The sequence below is a fragment of the Fukomys damarensis genome, unplaced genomic scaffold (assembly GCF_012274545.1).
Source record: "Fukomys damarensis isolate Sample0158 unplaced genomic scaffold, DMR_v1.0_HiC HiC_scaffold_11, whole genome shotgun sequence".
Classification (NCBI taxonomy): Eukaryota; Metazoa; Chordata; class Mammalia; order Rodentia; family Bathyergidae; genus Fukomys; species Fukomys damarensis.
In genome coordinates, this window is record NW_022900923.1 from 28,460,480 (window position 1) to 28,481,340 (window position 20,861).

Sequence of the window (20,861 nt, forward strand, 5' to 3'; positions counted from 1 at the left end):
TTTTATTACAGAAAAAAAAAAACAAGTTGTTCATAAGCTAAATCCTAAGGTTTAGAAAAATTCTATGAGGTGGCTAGAATTTGTTTTGTCCCTTAGCCTAACAACACCATCATTTGTCCTCCTGCTCATAATCCAGGATTTAAAACGCAGAATTACTTCTTCCTTACCCCTTAATGTTTAACAGATTATACTTCCGTAATAGCACACAATCTATTTTACTTTTTATTTCAACACTATTTGCTTTAAAGTCCTCCTTCAGGGAGATTTTTAAACTTATTTTAATCAGCTCCTTTTTCTTACCAAAGGAATTGTTTGAACTGTTCTAAGACATGCCTCAAATTTCTTATCTTGAACAGCTCTCTACTAGCTAAAAAGTAGAATTCCAAGTTTCTTTACAAAAGGTTTATTTGTTGGAAGTGTGGTTCTTAATGTAAGGAAGCTGCAAGTGGCAGAGCTTTGAGAATTGGAGCCTCATGGGAGGAAGGTGTCTGGAGGTGCTAACCTAGGGCTTGAGGAAATTCTCACGTGACCCTTGATTAATTCTCACAAGTAGGTTGTTACAATAGAATAGGCTTGGCCATATACCAGCCAGCCATTCTGGCTTTCTGAAAAGGGCTCTGGTCTCTCCTCGTCAAAAGGGCTCCCACCACTGTGATGCCAACTGCCACAAGGTCTTTACCTTTGGGTAAAGGGTCTTTACCACACCCTTGAACTTCTAGACCTCTAAGCTAAATACTTTCTTTATAAATTGTCAATTCTTAGGTATTTCATGATAGGGATAGAACAGACTAACATAACCAAACTGTACCTTAATGTTTGAAATTTAAAAAAGCAAAGCTGAATTTATTGTTTTCTATAGAGAGAAAGCTATGTTGTTCAGGTACATTCACCAAGAGGACTGCTACATTTACGTAACGTTTCTAGGAAACAGAGTTCAAAGACTGGTGATTCTTAGAGGCTTAGGAGTCTGATATCTATAGCAGCATGGCTGATACTGAGCAGAGTGTTAACTGGAGAGAGTCTGTTCTTAACTGCTGACTTTCAGAGGGGAGGAGCTGACAATGACTGTCAGCTTGCTAAAGTGTTAACTGAAATAAACTGTGGTTAACTGCTTAAGTGTTTCAGACTGGTTCTGAATGCCACCTGTTGTATTAATAAAACAGTCAACCGTGTCCAAGTTTGTGGAAACTTTTAAATTCTGATTTTCAAGTACCATACATCCTTTTATACAACTAATACTTCAGACACAATTAAGCCCTCATAATTTCACACAGAAAGCCTTTAAATCCTTTAAAATGATGGATACAGCATACAGTTAACACAGTAGGTTCTACAGCCAGACTAACTACTGTTTAAAAGCTCCCCGTATTAGTCCCTGTATCTGTCACCTCTGGCAAATTAACATCTTGGTGCTTCAATATTTTTATATGTAAAATGACAACAATAATATTATCTATACTCACAGTTATTAGGATTAAATCAATTATTGGGAATGCTAAATGTTAATGATTAATACTCAGTTTATTCCCTTAAGGCTTTTCAGATTTTTTTCTCCAAAATGAGATTACTTCTTCATTTGTACTAAAGCCTACTGCTTATGACTCAATCCTTCTAGGCTGTCCAGTTTATTGTTAATTTGGCATATGTTTAGTTTTTACAATAACGCTATTAGGATCACTGTAATTAACGGTATCTCCATCAACACCAACACAGAATTTACTCCACATATTTTAAAAAGCAAATATAACCAATTCATGTAATTCCCACAACTTGTGAAGTAAAAACTATTGTATTATTCTCATTTTTAAACATGAGGCTGCCAAGGAAGAGAACCTAAGGAATTTGCTATTGGTAGGAAGCAGTGAAATTTAGAACACAAGTAGTAGTCTGAGTGTGGAGACCATGTTCTTAACCACTGTTATGTTGTCTTTAAATTTAAAATTCTTGCTAGAAGAAACCATATTTCATCCACTTCTATATAATCTTTCCAACATTACATTCTCAACTCTCCTCAAGTGACTCACATACAGATGAGGTCTTACAAATAAATCAAACAAATTAACAGAGAAGTAAGATTTGATTAGTGAAAAAACGTTTCTTTTTCATTAACTTACTGAATAGCTTCAGCAAATCCATCAGTACGATGTGGTACCACAAGAGTTGGGGTACTTGGAACTGTTCTGTCTTCATCATCAAAAAAATGCTGCTGCTGAAACAAAGACCGAAAGGGGGAGTTAAGAGTTACAACACAATGGATGTAAATTATATACGTTTGCTAAACAAGTGAATCACTTTTACATGACGAACAGGTACTCACCATGCCACCTATTCCTGGAGTCAGTTGAAGCCCTCGTCCTACAGACTGCCTCCGAGTCATCTGAATTCTCTGTTTTTAAAAGTCACATTTATTTCAAGAAATTAAGCATTAAAATAAAAACCAAACAGTAACAGATACAGCTTATGCTGGCATTAAAATAACTACATTGGTAGCAAATATGTAATCAAGGTATTTTCTCAGGAAATATTGCCACTACTTCTGTACTAGAGCCATCAGCGACAGTGTGGCTTGGTAGCACATGCCCGGTAACTTGTATGGCTGAGACAGGAAGATCACAAGTTCACTGCCACTCTGCACCACTTAGTGAGAACTTACTTCAAAATAAAAGATAAAAGGGGGATGTGGCTAAGCACTACCACAACATTTTTAAATTCACATTAACAAATATGGTAATTTATTAACCAAGAGATAAAATATTAAGCAATATTTAAATGAAAACTAATCCATGATACCACTTATATGAAATGAATTTAGTTTCTGTCTCCTAAACTGAAAATGTTAGCAAATATGCTTTTGGATTTTAAAGCTAAATTATTGTTTTAGATTTCAAACAGCAGAACTGTTTCTTCTTAAAAATTGCTTCCAAGTTAACACAGTTCTAAAATGATAAGCTTGACTATATTTTCTAGCATCTCTACATGAACCTTTAACTTTTTATTTTCATACACATTATCTTCATCAGTGGTATTTTACCAAAATCTATATATGATAGTCTTCAACACATTATGAAACAGTAAAAATTCGAGTTAGATAACAATCTTTGTATTTTTCCTGCCGTATTCTGCAAGAGCTTCTGAGTTATTTACGCCTACTACATGTTAAAGGTGAAGGACCTGTACACCTTCATTAATTTTAAAAGCAGAAATGTGATTACAAGTGAGATAAAAATGTTACACAGGACAGGATTTTTTTAAAAATGTGACCTTAAAGAAACCTTCAAAAGTTAATAGTAGTAAGCTACTAAATTACTATAATTAAAACCTGAGAGAATTATAAACCTGTAGACAACCAAATTGTATTTGCTATGACTGTAATCACTGCAATTTATATACAATATTTGTCTTTCTAACTTTCAATCCATTTATGAAAAGTAAACTACTATTGTATTTCAAATAATCAGATACTAGTTGATTTAAAAAAAAATCTTATAAAAATGTGCCAGAACACTAAAAGCTATTTAATTTCTAAAAGGAGAAAAGGCAAAAATCTTTTATAGTTCCGTTCTCAGAGTGACCAGTTCTTTTAATACCTGTACTGGTGGCCCCAATTCTTGAGGTGGAGCATGAATGGTCAGGCGTGGCGGAAGTGGATGTGGCGGGCGTCTAGGGGACTGAGGCGCTCGAGGGGCCTGCCTTTCAGATGCTGATGATGGCTGCTGTTCTCTAGAAATCTCCTGGGGAAAGGATGACTCCGCAGCACCTGTATTTCCTTCTCCTATAGGAGAAGAGTTTATTTTGACCTATTAAATTTCACAATATAACCTGGGTAATTCTTAGAAGTACAAGTCTAACGCCCAGGACTGTTCCCTCACTAACACTTCCAGAAATAAAATGGCAGAAACAGACAGTCCTTAACATCTCTGAGTTTATTTTTCTCATTGGTTAATACAGTAAATTTCATGTACAAGTAAGGTTTTACATAAACGTTAAATAATGGATATAAAGTGCTTAAGCCCAATGCATCATAAAGCATATATGTAATAAATGTTGACTTTAATTCTTCCAATATGAAAAGAAACACGATATGTTATCAAAGTTAGCAGCTTATAAAATGGAGGTTTGGAATAAATGATTGCTCTAACATTTGGAATCTTTGTAACCTTGGGTATGCCACTTCTCTGATTCAGATTCTTCACTGGTACCTCAATTTAGTAAGTTTATTGTAATACCAAGACAAGTAGGGCCGGGGATTTAGCTCAGTGGTTCTGCCACACGCCTTGCAAGTGCAAGGACCTGAGTTCAATCTCTGGTATCACAAAAAAACAAAAAACAAAAAACAAACTGACAAAAAACCCCAGATAAATAGAAGTGTTCAGAATTGAGTACCTTTAAGCAATATCTCAAAGCCATCTAATAACTTAATTTTACCCAGACTACTAGGCCTGTTTTTACTTGACTATAAAAACAAACTAAAACAGAACAAAAAAGAAAGGAAAAAATCTTGTAAAAATATTTGATAAGCACCTATTATGTGTCTTGTATCAGGGAAATACAGCTATGAACATCTGCCCTCAAAAGACTTAACTTTTTTGGGTTAACATCTAAAAAGGCAAAAAGATTTCTCTCTATACCCCACTTACATGATACATTGAAAATGTTTAATCTGTAAAATGCTTATGAAGGACTTTACTGTTTATTATATAGCTTAATACTCACTAGTTTATCTCTCTTAAAAAAAATCAAAGTTGAAACAGTGGTTTGCCTTTACTTTACATTAAAATAAGCATATGCCTTGCCTTGTAAATATCCACTGCTATAGAATAGCCCATCTACAATATTTTCCTATTAGTCTAAATATACAAGGTTTTATTATATCAGTGGTAACTGTTTTGGCTCAGTATTATTACCTATGAAGCCAGGAGTATTATACCAGATGATCACGAGTTCTTTTAAAACAATGTTAATAAAACTAATTTATAATTTCCACAATCTCTGATGCCTACAAGTTTCCAGTGGATCTCCAGAACCCATCCTTTCAAAGATTAGATTTACCAAAAGCTATGCTATTATCAATCAAAAAATATTTGTTCATTGTTTGGAAGACAATACTACAAACTTGTAATATGTACAACTCTTAAAACACCATTTGATTAGACTGATTTCTTCTGGTTGTGAACTGCTGTTTTAAGTTCTGCTTTAGTTTTTCCAATTAGCAAGAGCAGCAGCAGCAGCAGCAACAACACATTACGTATTTCAAAATGTTTGTACTTTATTGCAGTCTGATGAGGCACAAAGAACAGCAGACTGATGGCATGTGACAGTTATATAGCAGACTCTGATATGAGCATAATAGTGAGAGCAAGGATACTAAATCCTTTGCTTCCCAACTTACTAAAGTTTATTATATAATGAAGTATAATGTTAGTTTAGAGAATACTGCCAGAAATACTCAATTTAAAAAGACTACTAAAAACTCACCACTGTTTTGAGAATCAGCAGCTCTTTGATTACTTTCACCTCCACCCATACTTTCCTCTGTTTCGGTACCAGGGTCAGTCCCATCACCACCCTAGAAACAAAAATGTGATGACTGAAAACACAAATAAATTAAATATATTTTTAAAAAGATCAAATAATCAACCATATCAAACTATAATAAAAAGAAAAAAACCTTAGAAGGATAAAATGTTTTGCTGTCTTGACAAGAAGAGGTCTTTCTAAGCAAGTTCTTAAAATGACCAAAATCCTAACCAGGTACCTCTGCATCGTCAGCTTCATATCCGTCATTGCCATCTGCACTCCCAGTTCCTTCGTTACTATCTTCACCTTCATCTCCCATCCCTGTGTCATCTTCATCATCATCATCGTCATCTTCATCTTCTTCGTAATCCTGGGACAAAAATCCACAAACATAAATAAAGATACAGGATATGACTGACACATCTTGATACCACACTGAAGAATTAATTTAAGAGACCCCACCATTGATCAGGATATGGATACTATCCTGAGTTGTATGGGCTCAGTGGTACCAAAGAGCACCACTGTGATGACTCATGGAATGAGTACAATACTGATCGGTTCTGATTTCTACCGTTGGTATGAGACTGTTTAGAGCTCCCAAGCCACAAAGTGTCACGTGGTTCACTTCATTGTTTTGAAGCACTGGGAACTGAATCCAGGGCCTCCTGCATGCTAGACAAGTGCTCTACTATGGGGCTATATCCTGAGCCCACAAGGTTCACTCTAATTTTATCTAAACTTTAGTAGGTAGAATAATAAAATTATTTTTGTATTAAAAATAAAACTATACCGCATCAAGAATTTTTAAAATATGTGCCTTTATTAACGGAAAAAAATGTGAAATGAGAAACTAAATATAGGACTAAATCCTACAATATCAAATTCTACTCAAAATACATTTCAATGATGGTGATACCTCAAATATATGAACAAAGTACAGGGCTCTAAAAAGAAAGAAATCTATTTCTTTTAACTCAGAAATCCCAGAAATTATACTGCTTATAAGTAAATTCAGTCACTTATCAATAAGAGTTAAGACTGAGAACAAATTTAAAATGGTTTAACAATCAAAAAAATTTTAAAACCTGGGGTTTTCTATCACTGACTTTATGCTCATTTTTATTAAATTTCTGAACTAATAAGATAAATAAGATGAAAATAAGATACTCTAGTGAAACTGCTTATTAGAATTTATTGATACATTAGTAGTTCCAAGGACCTCACTAGTTTAAAAAAAAGCTTAAAAAAAATTAATTCACCTCATGTTCTCCATCATTGTCATCATCTTCCTCCTCTTCATCATCACTGTCAATCACAATGACATCATCTCCTTTGCCTTGACCATCCTGGGATGAAGTTGTAGTTTGCTGATCTGATTGAAGTGGTCCAAGATCTATTTGTAGAGACTGAGAAGTTTCTTCACTATCTTCCATGGGTGTGTATTCACCTTGAGTGACTCCCTTTAAAAATAAAAAAGTCAAAAGTTTAAAAATAAAATTAAAAATATCAAAACTATTAGCAAGATACTACAGGTCAAAGTAAAAACCAAAGAAAACTTATGTTAGTAGTGGCAATTTATTTTTTAAAATGGGAGAATTAATTTAAAAGATGTAAACATTTGAGTTTTGTTACTGTTTTAGTATAGAATGTATTATTAATATTACTAATACACACACACACAGATGTGTATATATTCAGAATTACTACGGTGACACTGTAGATCAGTGATGCCAAAGAACTGGCCCACAAATGTAATTTCAGAATTTGAAATAGTCAACGGAAAATGGTAAAATTAAGTTTTAATAGTATATTTTATTGATATATCCAAAATACCATTTCAATATATAGCCAAGGTAAAAAGTATCAAATATTTTGAAATTTAAAATGATTACTAAATCTTCAAAATATGATGTATACTTTACATTTAGCCAATTCGGCTTGGCAGATTTCAAGTGCTCTATAGCTGATGCCATGGTTAGCTGACAGTGATGTTGCAGAACAAAGTCAAAAGAGAGGGCCAGGGGCCTCCAACATTTTTCTAAAAAGTCTTTTCCCCACACAAGAAACAATGTAGAAATGCACAAAGTAAAGCAAACTATCGTTATTATCTTTTTATAAAGAAATGTCTCACATTTAAAAAATAAAAAGGACAAAAAGAAAAAAACTCACAATAGGAAAACATAATTACATACAGTCTCTTGCACTTCCAGAATAAGTTACATCTTGATTGAAAAGTACCTAAAATAGACCTGGCACAAATATAGAAAATGGCACAAATGAAGGATCTAACTTTTAAAGAACACGTTATTTGTCAGATTTCCATCTGAAAAGTGGGCAGAAGAGTAACTACAGGTGGGTAGAAATCTTATCAGTATCAGGCCAGCAAATGCACTGAAAATGTTTAGTATATTGTCCAGCACTTACAGTATTCAGCTAATGTTGGCATGTAAGAAGTATAATTCTACTACACAAATGAGGAAATAAAATTAACATAAATTACGTCACATTATGACATAAATGGATGCTCATTTGGCAGTCTTTATGAAAATGTTCCAAAGTTCTATTAACTAAAAAATCTGAAATGCTGCTGGTCCATAGTTCCTTGCTCAATTTATTCCCACAATGGTATTTTGCTAGCTATTGAAATAAATATACGTTAACTTAATTTCTGAAATTTACTATAAAAACACTACCAAGCACTCAGTAAAATCTTTTTTCATATAAGCCTGCAACAATATTGTTTGAGCCAAGACATTCATAAAAAATTATATAAGCCAAAATGGAAAAAAAAAAAAAAGACAGAGAAAGTCATGGTATAATTAAAAATGTGCTTAAAGTGATATGTTTATTTAAGGAAAAGCAACTTAATGGAAAACTAAATAATAATGACAATCTCAAGAAAAAGTTTTTGTAGTTTTAAGTACAATTTAATCAAGTCTGGGGATAAACTAGAAATCCACATATCATTTCAAACCACTTATGGTCTTTGGATAACGTTCTGAGATGTGTATTTGTCATTTTTAGTACTACACATTGATCTGAAGGCTAGTTTTGTGTTTTTAAGTCAAAGAAAACTGATAGAAATTAACTTAGAAAATGAATGAAACTTAGAAATTAAAATTTACTTGCAATCTATGCTTATGATTAGCTTGAGACAACAGCTGAATTTTACTCAGATGTAATAATTTCAGATGGAAAATGATCCTCAAAGTTTTTCTAGAGAAATATTGTTCAAACTTCACAGGAGAGCTGGAAAACTACACAGTATGGGCTCAATCTCAGCTCAGTATTTCTTGAACTGGGGTTATTACTTACTACACATTGGTTTCTTAACATACAAAATTAGGGTTACGACAACTAAATGAATTAATACAAATTTCCTAGAACAATACTTGACTATAATGCTCAGTAAAATACCATTCTGTTAATTTTTTTTTTTTTTGGTACCGGGGATTGAACTCAGGTCCTTGCGCTTGCAAGGCAGGCCACTGAACCACTGAGCTAAATCCCCGGCTACTCTGTTCATTATTAATAGTCAGCTCTTACTGTACGAGTTCTCCTCTTGAGAGGCACAGGCATAAAAAGGAAACAGTATATATGGCAGGTACATTTCAGGTACTTTACAATCAAAATGTTGTAAATTTCTGACAAGCAAAATAACTGAGTTAATGACATGCTTATATAGTACCACAGTTTCAAAGTGGTGGAGAGGAATGGAACCTAATGGAACCTAATTCACTAGTCAGGTTGCTTTAAAGGAGCCTCAATGAATTAAAAAATAAAATGTACTAATGTATTCCTTTGATAGATTATTTAAATTCTAAAAGAGAAACAACAGAGAAGCACGAAACAGAGCATTACAGATTACTTCAAGATTCAACCCCACTTGTCCTTACAAATAATTATAATGGTGAATAGAACTTTACTCAAATATTCCTTAATATAAATTTACAGCACACTATATTCCCAGGAGCAATAAAGAGCAAATTGCATTGGTTAATTCTAGCAATATTTCATTAAATATAAAGACAAATTTTAAAAAGTCCAAATGTTTCAACTTGTCAAAGCTAATTTCATTCACTAAGATCAACGAAGTATTACTTTAAGTATGTTCTTACTTCTCCAATGGAATCTTGAGAATCCTGATTGTACACCTGAGTCTCTACTTCTCCATCAGTACTTTCTTCTGCCATAACTTCTTCCTAAATCATAATGTACAATTTAGGGTCCACACCAGAGTACTGCCTGAAGGGTTACTGTTCTGTCAGTTCTTGCAACAAAACAATGCACAAACAAAAGTCAAATCTATAATTTTATAAAGCTATATATCAGAAATGGTCACTTATTTTTACATAGGTATAGCCTTAACAAAAGGAGCATAACTGCTGTTAAATCTTAGAAAAAGATGGCAGAGAAGAGTTTAAAATGTACTTTCTTTCTTTCGGTACCAGGGATTGAACTTAGGTCCTTGCATTTGCAAGGCAGGTGGCAAAACCACTGAGCTAAATCTCTGGCCCCTAAAATGGCCTTTAGACTGTAAAACTTCCTTTTTCTTCAAATTTACAAAAAAAAGAAAACATGAAATGGAATTCAACTTTTTCTGTGCTTTTTATTGAAATGGGGACAAATTCAAGTAAAGGTATGCAAAGAATATAAAATACCACTGCCAACAGCAAATAGATATGGGGCTGTCAGTGAAAATTTCTTTTAAACTGAAAAACAGTTTTCCCATTTATGAAGCTCTCATTGGCTATCACCAAAAAGAATATCCTACCTAACCTTACTGGTAAAAAATATGAATAAAATAGAAAGAACTTTATCCACCTCAGTTCCTACAGGTGTAACACTTTTCAACTTCTTTGGAAGAGGCATTTCCACAGTATCATCAGAGACTTGGTCTGATGCTTCTATGGTGCTATCTTCTTCCTCTTCTCTTGAACGCTTTGGCAAAGAGGAACTTGGGGTAGCTGACACTTTGAAATTAAAGAATTTACATCTTGATTAAGAATATTACAATAACTTCATTTAGACAACGGTAACTTAAACATTTTTAAAATTAGCTAACACAGTCAATTAACTAAAGGACATAGTAAACTAATTGTACAGACCAGAATTTTACAAAAAATCAAATCTTCTATCAATAATATCCATCAATGTAACTTGTTCTTGCTAATCTATGAGTAAACAAAAGGCTAAGTTGCCTTTTGATGATCTGAACAATGTTTTTTTCTTTTAGTAATCTAACCTTTGTTTTTATAATGGCAGCTAACTTAGCTAACTTATCTGAATCACTTTAATTGTAGATACATAAATGCTATTTACAGAGTTTAACAGAGCATTTCATAAATTCTAAGACTTCTTAAATATAGTCTTTCAGCCTTAGAGATTGACATTAAGTTATATATAATGTTTGGAGTTGTTTCACATCTACAATTAGGCAAAAAGTAACTGGAAGGGAATAAAGATTTTTCTTCTATGATACAGACAGAAACCTATTCAACAGTAAACATGAAATAAAATGTTAAGAATATATCCATTAATTCTAACAACTGTTAGAAAGCAAGTACCTACAAAGGACATTCAACATACGTGTTATATCAAAGAAATTATAAATGTGCAAGTCCATTTAAAATTAATGTTACCAGTGCCAAATACTGCTGTGGAAGTTGAAGGACGCTCAACCGGTGAACTCTGAACCACCTCTACTATATTCGGAGATAACTCCTGATTTGCAGGCTCAATCTGAGGATGACTCTGTTGAGTTGGCTGCACAAATGCTGTTGCCTGTGTTTGTTGTTGAACAGTTAAAATTGGTTGAGAAATGGAAGGCTGGACATTAGGACTAGTAGAACGAACAGATCCACTTGTGCTTCCAAAAACTGGAACATGCTCCACAGGCCCTTCAGACTGCATAGCTGGAAAATTAAAATAGTTAAGTCTTCTAGTCTTACTAAAGCAGTCCTTAGCCTTCTTTATTCTGTGGTATACATTACATTTTGCAGTTTTTCTGTACAAATCTCTTACTGCTTACTACACAAAAACACTGTGGGTAAAAGTAAAGTATTATGGATTTTTGTACTACCTATGTGACTGATAACAAAATGGTTCATGTATCTACTGTTTCATTTAAATTATAAGCAAATAAAACTAACGACATTAAGAAGCTCAAAAAGCGAAATCAGAAATTGCCACTGTGCTCCATTCTGTTTTAAATTGTTATCATAAAATAAACATTAAGTTTAGGACTGAGGATAGCTTGGCAGTAGAGTATTTATTTTGACTGTATAAAGTCTTGGATTTCAATACCCACATTAAAAAAAAGTTTAATTGAAAATATATTTGATAATTATTTTATTGAATATAGTTGAAATATTGTTTTCATAGCATTTATATACATTATATATTTCTAAACACTTGAAAACTATTGAATTCTAACATTTGTCAAGATAAAAACTTTAAGGTAATAAACATGGAACAAAGTTTTACTGAACATTTTGGGATGAGCTGAAAGGATTAAGAAACAAAAACCCCCAAGATTTCTGACTTTCAGAAGCTCAACCTAGTGGAGGAAAAAGGCATGCATAAAATACTAAGTTGAATTACTATAATGAATGATAAAGTGCCATGAGAACAAAGTAGAGAAAACGTGAAGTTCAAATAATTTCGGTGAATAACGGACTGAACAAATAACTTACAATGGTTTTTCATATCTTTCTTAGCCATTAGAAGTGAATATTTGGTTCCAGGGCCATGCCACATATTTTATAGGGATATAATTCAGCTCTTCAGCACAAAAACAAAACAAAATGAAAAAGAAAAGAGGGAAGGCAGAAATCTGCAGCATTAACAAGTATTCTAGGAGGTACATGTTTCAAAATATTTATACTCATTTTGAATGTGATTCTAACTTTAGCTTTAGATGCCTCATTTATCCTGATGCTACTGTAATCTTCTCAAAATAAATGTAAAGAGTTAGTTCAATTTGGTTTGTGTTACTTTACTAACCTTCTTGTGACTCCACTTGTGTAGTGGGCATCACGGTAGCTGTTGGGGTAGTAGTAGGATTTGTCACAGTTGCAGGTGTAACCATTGGGCGAATACTAGCCCTGGGTGTTGACTTATTCCCAGCCATAGCTGCCGCTGTCACTTTACTTGGAGTAGAAACAACAGGCGTTGGCTTGATATTGGCTGTTGGTGGATCTGATGTGCTGGCACTTATAAAAGAGAAATGCAAAAACAATGCATTCATAATTATTATAAATACTTACAAAATATATATGCTCTTAAGAAAAGGCACATTACTTTCTCAAGTAGGCACCTTGAGCAAATATTATCTTAATCTGGCTTAAGCTTTACTGTTAATTTTTCCTGACACCACTAGGTACATTTATTAGATTTAAAAGTTTTAAAAATACATTTTTTATCTTTAAAGTATATCTGTCTTTATTGCAGTTTTATATTTTTGTTCACTTTTTCAAACCTCTTATTGAAAAGCTTTTAAATTTAAGCACTTAAAACTGAGTAGTGTACTCAGATAATGTAGATCATATCCATCCAGTGTTAAACTACTCAGCCCAGGTCTCAGGCCAGCCTTTTACTGCTGTTGCAATGTAGCATTTAGAGAAAATCAAACTCAAAGATGAGAGATGTTCTCTGTCACAGTGCTGTACTCAATGTGACTGAAAGTATGCAAAACCAGTAAAGTATATACATCTGTTTTTTCCTCCAAAGATTTATTAAAAACAGGCTATAAAATAACTAAAACTCACATTCCTCTTTCACCAGAAGCTGGAGTGGTTTTCAATGTGATCTGTCTCTGTTGTTCTGGAACCTACAAAGAGAAAACTGTTCATCTCTGTGTCTATCCCACACAATAGTCCACTAGACAACACTATCACAACATTTTACTATTGTTAATTTACTAATATTAATTCCTTAATTTACTAATGTGAAAATTCACTCTGATAAAGGCTTAAGTCATCAGGTATTTTCAAGAAAAATCTATGAATAAAACTTCTTTGTCATTAAAGAAAAGTTAGCTAATCACCTTAGTAGGTTCTTGAGGCTCATCTCTCTGCTCAAGGTGCCTCTCCTGATGCTCCCTGAGTTCTCTTTCCAAACGACTGATTCTTCCTTCATATTGGGACTTAAGAGCTGTCATTCGAACATCTAGTTCATCTTTCTGCTGATCTAGGGCTCCATTCCTTTGTTTAAGCTCCTCGTTCTCTTTAGTAAGCTGATCTTTTACACCTAAAGAAGTAACCATGTGACATCATTACCATCACACATTACAAATAACGTTTATACCCTCAATTGGCACACAAGTCATACAAGATTCTGCTACTTTAAAATCTACACTAGTTCTGATATGATACATCATCTTAGTGAGCAAAGTTCTAAACATATCCACGTTTATTATTCAAATATAAAATATATTTTCTCCAACATAAATATTTTTTATTAAAACCTAAAAATTAAAGAACCCTAGTTAGTAGAAACCCTTTACATTTCATAATAAACTGCAAAGTTTTCATTTCATATCACCTATTATAGAATATATTAATTCACTAACATTTTATGAAGTAACTCACTAGGACACTCTTCAACATAATTAAAAATAATGTTGATAATAAAACATCATTGATTTGACATTTACTTACTAAGCAGACTTGTAAGCAAAGCCTCGAGTTTTGCAGTACTGGGTTACTCATAAATATGTCATGGTATTTTCCCTAAAGGGTCACATGAGCCTCAAGAGGCTCAGAAAAATCCTTGGGCTGGTAAGATCCAGCGCCTGGACAGAAGAGTCTGAATCTAAAAGATTTGTCACAAGGCAGAAATGTTATACCCCAATGAAGAAAGACTACAATAACCTATGTTGACTATCAGCCAACATTAAGACTTCATAAACACAGCAAATAGCAAGGACATCATCATTTGAAAATTGGGATTCTCTATCTTAATATCTAGCTGAATAAACCTAGTAATTAGAGCATGTACAAAAATTTCACTTTGTATTTTTTCTTTTACAATTAAGTCTGCATCATATAACCAACTTTGACTACCATATGTAAGTCTTAATATACACAGAAACATACCAGCCAGATGTGCAATTTTTGATTTTGCTGCTACAATAGCCTTCCTCGTTTTCTCTTCCTTTTCAGTAATCTGCTGTCTTAGCTGTTCCTCCTGAGTGGTTCGATCTTGAAGATCCTGACGAAGTCTTGAAAGTTCAGATTGAAGCTGCACAGTTTGCTCCTGTAGATTTCTTGTTTCTGTCTCTTTTTCAGATAATGTCTTTTGAAGGTAAAAAAAAGTATTCACTGATTACCTATGGACTTAAAATGTAAATTTACTACTTTGTATTCTTTACAATAAAAAGTAAAAATGGAGGTGAAGCCAACTAAATGATTACTTGGAAAATGAATAGATACTAATTATATACATAATCTATTCATAATAAAAATATATACATTCCTACTTGGTAAGGGAGTATCAGTGTTTAACACGTATTTCTTTAGACATACAAAAGGAATTAGATACACATCTTTACTGCTCTCATAATTCATACCTTTTGCAGACTGTCCACTTGACTCTCAAGTGATTTTGACTTTGTTTCAGCCTGGTTGAGGGTATCTTTGAGTTCTTGCATCTCCTGCACTGAGACATGCTGTTCCTGATGGTCTCCAGAAGCCTGAGCTGAAGTCTCCATGACCTAAGATGACAGACAAACAGTAATAATACACTCACATATTTATATTTAGTAATTCTATTTCTGAAAGTTTATATAAAGAAATAACCATATCCATGCAAAGTTTTATCTTTAAGGATACTCAAAGGTGAAATTTCTATGGTATTATTTCAGTGTCCAAAGTAAGACTTTAGAGTTTTCTATACAGGTAGATATATTAAACATCAAATCAAAATGGTGAGGCACTGTAGATGAATGTTTCACACAAAAACATTTTCTTTATAAAAATCAAGTGGAAGGGCAGAGACATCCATTATATTACTTCTTTGAAAAAGCATGCTGCTTACACATAAATAAAAACATACTGAAAGTGCTAATGCTGGCTAATACTGAGAGATAAGAAGTTTGGATTTTTTTTATTCTCTAACCCAACATGTAATAAATATAAAGTCAAGACACAAGTCTTTTTCTTTGGGATTTAGTTTTAAACTGTAACAAAAACTTTAAAATTCTTGATAGGTAGGTAACATAAATAACTTATTTACAATAATATAGTCTTTTTAGTTGTTAAAAACTATCATATTTTGATACACACAATTTTAAAAGGCAATGAGTTATGAAAATGTATCTTTACAAAAAACACTATTTGAAATGTAAAAACTGAACTAAAATAGCTAGCATTTACAAAAGTTTTTTTTATGAGTTTATAATGCACTTTTGGTCCTATCTTAAACAAAACAATGATGTTAGGATAGCTGGATGTGATGGCACACACCTGGGTTCAGTGCCCAGTAATTAAAAAATAAAACAAACAAACAAAAATTCAGAATTTAAAACCCAATTCAAAATTATGATGAGTTCTGTAATATTTATCCTAATACATGAATGTATATATTTATTTTTAAAAAGTTCTTTAAAATACCTTATCCTGTTGTGCTTTAAGTTCTTCATATTGAGTCTTGTATCTGCGCCCAATTTTCTTGACCTGAGTAATAGTTTTGACTTTCTCTTGAATATCAATTATTTTGGCATCTAAGTCCTTCTGGATGGCTTCCTTTTCAGTTTTTACTTTATTTAAATCTTCCTTCAGACTCTGGATTAAATTTTGGTTGTTTGTCAAAGATGCATTTGATCTTTAAAGAAATGGAAGAAAGGTTTCTTTGAAAATCTGAGTATGTGAGACTTTAAGTTTCACTTTTAAACTTTATAATGTGTTGCTTCAATAAAACACCAACCACTCTACACACTTCTACAGAAATTACTTATGGATTTACAGTCCTTTAGGAGGATCATATTACATAGTGTGATGCCCATTTTAGACTTGAGAAAAAGTGAGCTACAAATGCGAGTAACATGCACAATTTTACAAAGTAATCAACTAAAGTTATCCAGATTTTAATGCAGATCTGCTTGACTGCAAAAGCTTCATGCTTTCTAATCTACTCTATCAAAGTTTTTCTGGTATAGAACCAGACAGATAACTAACTCTATTAACTTTTGAATCTTAAGTTTTCTAACTTTTAAGAAATAGTCGTTCTTCCTGAACACGCTAGACTATTGTTATGAATAAAGAGAACGGAGAAAAAAAAATATTATAAGCTAAAAAGCATTATATAAAAGGAGCCAGGGATTTAGCTCAGTGGTTCCGCCACCTGCCTTGTCAAGTGCAAGGACCGGAGTTTGATCCCTGGAACCAAAAATAAAATAGAATAGGCCAATGACATGAACAAATGACACTACAGCTTTCAAAATGTAAACCAAAATCATTATTTTTAATATTTAATTTTTTACTCTTAAAGGGGCAGTATTTCAAAGTTCATTAAAAAGGCCCTAAAAATCATTTTATAAATTGACAGATATAGGCTAACCAACAAAAAATTAAAAGAAATATGTCATGCAAAATCAACTGGACTACTGTTTAAAAATACATTTAGCTTTTGACTTACACCAATAAAGATAAAAAGCCATACAGGAAAGCACTAATGTTAAACCACTACTTGATTCCCCAGATAAAGAGGGAAAGCCATATATAAGGGTTCTAGCACTTTCTATTCTTTCTCAAATCAGAAAGCACTTGGGGAGTTATAAAGTGTGAAATAAACTAATAAACTCCTTTAAGATTTCATGTTTTACACATAATTTAAGGCTTCCTTTAAAATACCTGGCAATTTCAGCTTTAAGTCTTCCAAGTTCTTCAGTCAACTGTTGAATCCGCTTAGTGTGAACTTCCTTTTCGGAAAGGAGTTTCCTGTATTCTTCTGTATCTGGATCTTTTTGTTGACTTACTAGATGCTAGAATAATAAACATGCATAATTTGTGTTTTTAGGTTTTATAAAACAAATGTGCTATAACAAAATGGTAGAGTATCTATGTCTATATTAAGTGTCCTGCATGCAAATTGATCAAGATACAAAATATCAGATACTAATTACAAACCTTTAGTTTAGCTAAATCTAAGCCAAAATGGAAGAAAAAAAAAATTTAATGTCATTATTATTTTTTCATAGGTGTAAAAAAAAAAAATTTCAGATTAGTTACACAGAGGCCAAATAAAGGTACCCAGAAAATCAAAAATATTTTAAGTATGTAATTTCATAAAGTGACATTTACCAGGAAAACATGTACATAATACATTACAAACATACTAAAAAAATCCTAGTTGCAACTGATTTCAATCACAAGAAAAGGAAGCACAATGGAACAAAAATTTATGTAGATTTGGGTAGATTATGATACCTTGTTGATTTAATTGCTCATATAATTAAATCAAGGAATAAAAGGACCCTAAAATTCTAAAATCCTATTCAAGTAGCAATAGTTACAACTCTAGAGCATTTTCTAGGTGCCAGGTGAACTGCTGTACATATATTATTTTTGCCATATAGTAATTTCTTATCTTTATTTTCAAATGAGCTCAAAGAGGTTAAGAAAATTTCTCAAGTCACCCAACTAGTATGCTCAAGACAGATTTCCAATCCTCTGCCTGAATACAGAGCTGGAGTTTCCACTGCACCACTGTACTTGGTTACATCCCTCACAAAGGTCCTGGGAGCAAGTTGTCTTAAAGTGCTTCAACAAACTATATAAATGTCTATTTTCATGTAGACAGGTAGTTTAGGGTTAAAATCAAAGCCTAAAGCTTTGGAATTACAGGAAATAAATTAGCCACCCTAAAAATACACAAAATGTAACCAAAAAAATTTTAAAGCTGAGTTACAAATGCAATGTTACATATGTGTAACACTGATACACTGTAAGTTTCACTAATTCTATAAATACTTTACAACCCTATGTTTATCCTATTACTAAAAATCATTTTCCTGTCTTTTGTTGTTTCATTTTTAAAAATCGTTCTCATTTCTTTGAAAAGACTTTAATTTCATTTACCTGGCTACGTGCTTTCCAACGTTTGACATCCTCTTCCAATAACTTCTTCTCTGCCTGCAGCATACCACTCTTCTCACTCAGCTCAGCATTTGCTTCTTGTAAAGGTAAAATATCTAACTCTAGTTTCCTCACCTGAAAATAGTGACAATTTTTAGCAGCTAATGTAAAATTCATTCATAATATTAAAAATAACATGCTTTACCTTTGACTGGCAAACACAAACCTTTGCTTGCATTTGCTGTAGATCCTGTTCTAGTCTTTCCTTTTCTTCTCGTAGCATTTTATTGGTCTCCATAACTACATTCATTGTTTCGGTTTTCTTCATCAGTTCTTCATGCTGAGCCATTGTTTTAGCAGTTACCTAAAGGTTTTCAACACATACAAATGAACAGTCAGTAGCTGAAGAGCTTATCTCTTCCAACCAGCTCTAATCCTCCCTACAACAAAGTAGAGAGGATTTAAATTTCAACTTTAACTGAAACTTTTCAAAGTTTACATGTTTATTTTCCTGTGATGTATCCTAATGCAAGTTTAAACAAATGTTAGAATTTACAAAAATAAAAAGACACTGACATCCCACTAGTATCACCATTAGGTAAAAACATCAATCCCCATTTACATATCTGTCTCTTCTTTCTTGTGTTCTATTAAATTTACTATTAGATCTAAAATAATGTTATTTTGATCATCAGGTTTTCTTGCTGAGAAATCCCTCATCATTTTGTTCTGTTATTTCACATCACTTTGGTTTTAAACAATCTGGCACATGTTACTGCCCTGCACACACCATTTTTAAAGCTACAACATTTCACTGTTATTGATCATGTTTGGATAGGTACATTATTTTTGGTACGTGTATTACTTTCTTGACAGTCTTTCTATTGTATCTAGGAGTTGAAATCTCCCTCTCAACTTGTTTATGGGCTGGGGCATTTTCAATGATTTGCTTTCAATATGCATTTCTTACTAAAATCTTCTGATTGTTTTTTTTCTTCCAAGTGTTAATTCCATGAATTAGAGGATCTGTTATATCCATGGTGAAATAACATTTGAATTTTGATTTTTTTAATACAATATAATTCTACAACTTTAAATTTCTGCTAGAAATACAAACCCCATAAACCTAATTATCTACTTTCCTCTATTTTTCCCTAGTCGTGTTAATTGGTTTTAAGTTAAGAGAAAGTGAGTATTCTAAAGTCATAATTTTCTCTCTTCTAGATGTAGGGGTATATTACTGTATCTGAGAATGAGGTAACTCAGCAATAAACCTCCAAGTGGTAACATGAGTGGTGTGAGTCAAATTTGTGCTCTAAACATCTATTTCACTACTACAGCAACTTCTTTTCCTTTCTTTGGTTGTTGGTATGACTATATTTTTTCTTCTTTGTCTAAAAAGATATATTATGTATCAATCACTTTATTTTAGAATGATATCTAGATATATGCACAATGACAACTATAATAAATTAAGATAGGTGGAATTTATAAAGCACACACTGCCCATCAAACATGGTTCTAAATGTTTCATGTGCACAAGCTCACATAATCCTTATAATTATTACCCAAGTACTATAGATGAGAAAATTTAGGACTGGGAAATTAAACAAAGCTAATGGTATGAAAATAGAATTTGATATCAAGCAATCTGTGTACACAGCTATCATTCTTAACCACTATACTTTATTAGTATTTAACAAATATTTAATGAATTTTAGGATGAAATTTAAATTCAGGATGAAAGCATATTTCAAGTTGTATTTTGTTATATTTAACAATAGAAATGTCAATAAGCTTTTCTGGCTTAACAACTGTTTTCCTTAAGCTTAGTATACATACCTGGACCTTTTCCCTTTCGGCATTTAGGCTATCCTGCAGCTCCTGCAGTTCTCTTTCTAAAAGTTCAACCCTTTGTCGATAACGCAGACTCTCAACTTGAGCCACCTCAAACCTAGTTTCAGCAATTTCTTTCTCTCGTCGTATAAATCTACAAGAATGTATGTTAAAATTTTATTTGAATGAAATAAAGCCAACGATAACATTGCAAAACTTGGGTAATTTTTAAGGTGACAAAATCATTTACTTTAATAGCTATTTTCATTAATAATAGCGAGAAACTTTTTTCTTAATATATATAATGGCTCAAGAAACACCTATCTTTAAAATGATCTATAAGGTGTGCCTGCCTCACAAGCACAAGGACCCAAGTTCAATCCCGGGTATCAAAAAAAAAAAAAAAAAAACAAAAAAAAAAAATAAAAA

The 20,861-nt window shown here is 32.6% G+C and overlaps 1 protein-coding gene across 2 annotated transcripts in view; it reads right to left on the bottom strand.

Moving 5' to 3' along the window:
- The window catches only part of Tpr (translocated promoter region, nuclear basket protein), a 56,380-nt gene that overhangs the window by 7,363 nt on the left and 28,156 nt on the right, over positions 1-20,861 (bottom strand). The window contains exons 27-45 of one of the 2 annotated variants that reach the window (XM_010635431.3): positions 20,439-20,586; positions 18,823-18,960; positions 18,600-18,731; positions 17,373-17,503; positions 16,134-16,344; positions 15,092-15,235; positions 14,619-14,817; positions 13,568-13,770; positions 13,290-13,351; positions 12,526-12,734; positions 11,163-11,435; positions 10,345-10,493; positions 9,639-9,722; positions 6,780-6,980; positions 5,756-5,887; positions 5,476-5,566; positions 3,588-3,772; positions 2,318-2,386; positions 2,115-2,206 (exon numbers count right to left, since the gene is read on the bottom strand). In XM_010635431.3, coding sequence (XP_010633733.1) covers positions 2,115-2,206; positions 2,318-2,386; positions 3,588-3,772; positions 5,476-5,566; positions 5,756-5,887; positions 6,780-6,980; positions 9,639-9,722; positions 10,345-10,493; positions 11,163-11,435; positions 12,526-12,734; positions 13,290-13,351; positions 13,568-13,770; positions 14,619-14,817; positions 15,092-15,235; positions 16,134-16,344; positions 17,373-17,503; positions 18,600-18,731; positions 18,823-18,960; positions 20,439-20,586 — 2,853 coding nt within the window. Of the gene's footprint in view, positions 1-2,114; positions 2,210-2,317; positions 2,387-3,587; positions 3,773-5,475; positions 5,567-5,755; positions 5,888-6,779; positions 6,981-9,638; positions 9,723-10,344; positions 10,494-11,162; positions 11,436-12,525; positions 12,735-13,289; positions 13,352-13,567; positions 13,771-14,618; positions 14,818-15,091; positions 15,236-16,133; positions 16,345-17,372; positions 17,504-18,599; positions 18,732-18,822; positions 18,961-20,438; positions 20,587-20,861 lie in introns of both variants that reach the window. The other variant, XM_010635430.3, reaches the window with a different exon arrangement.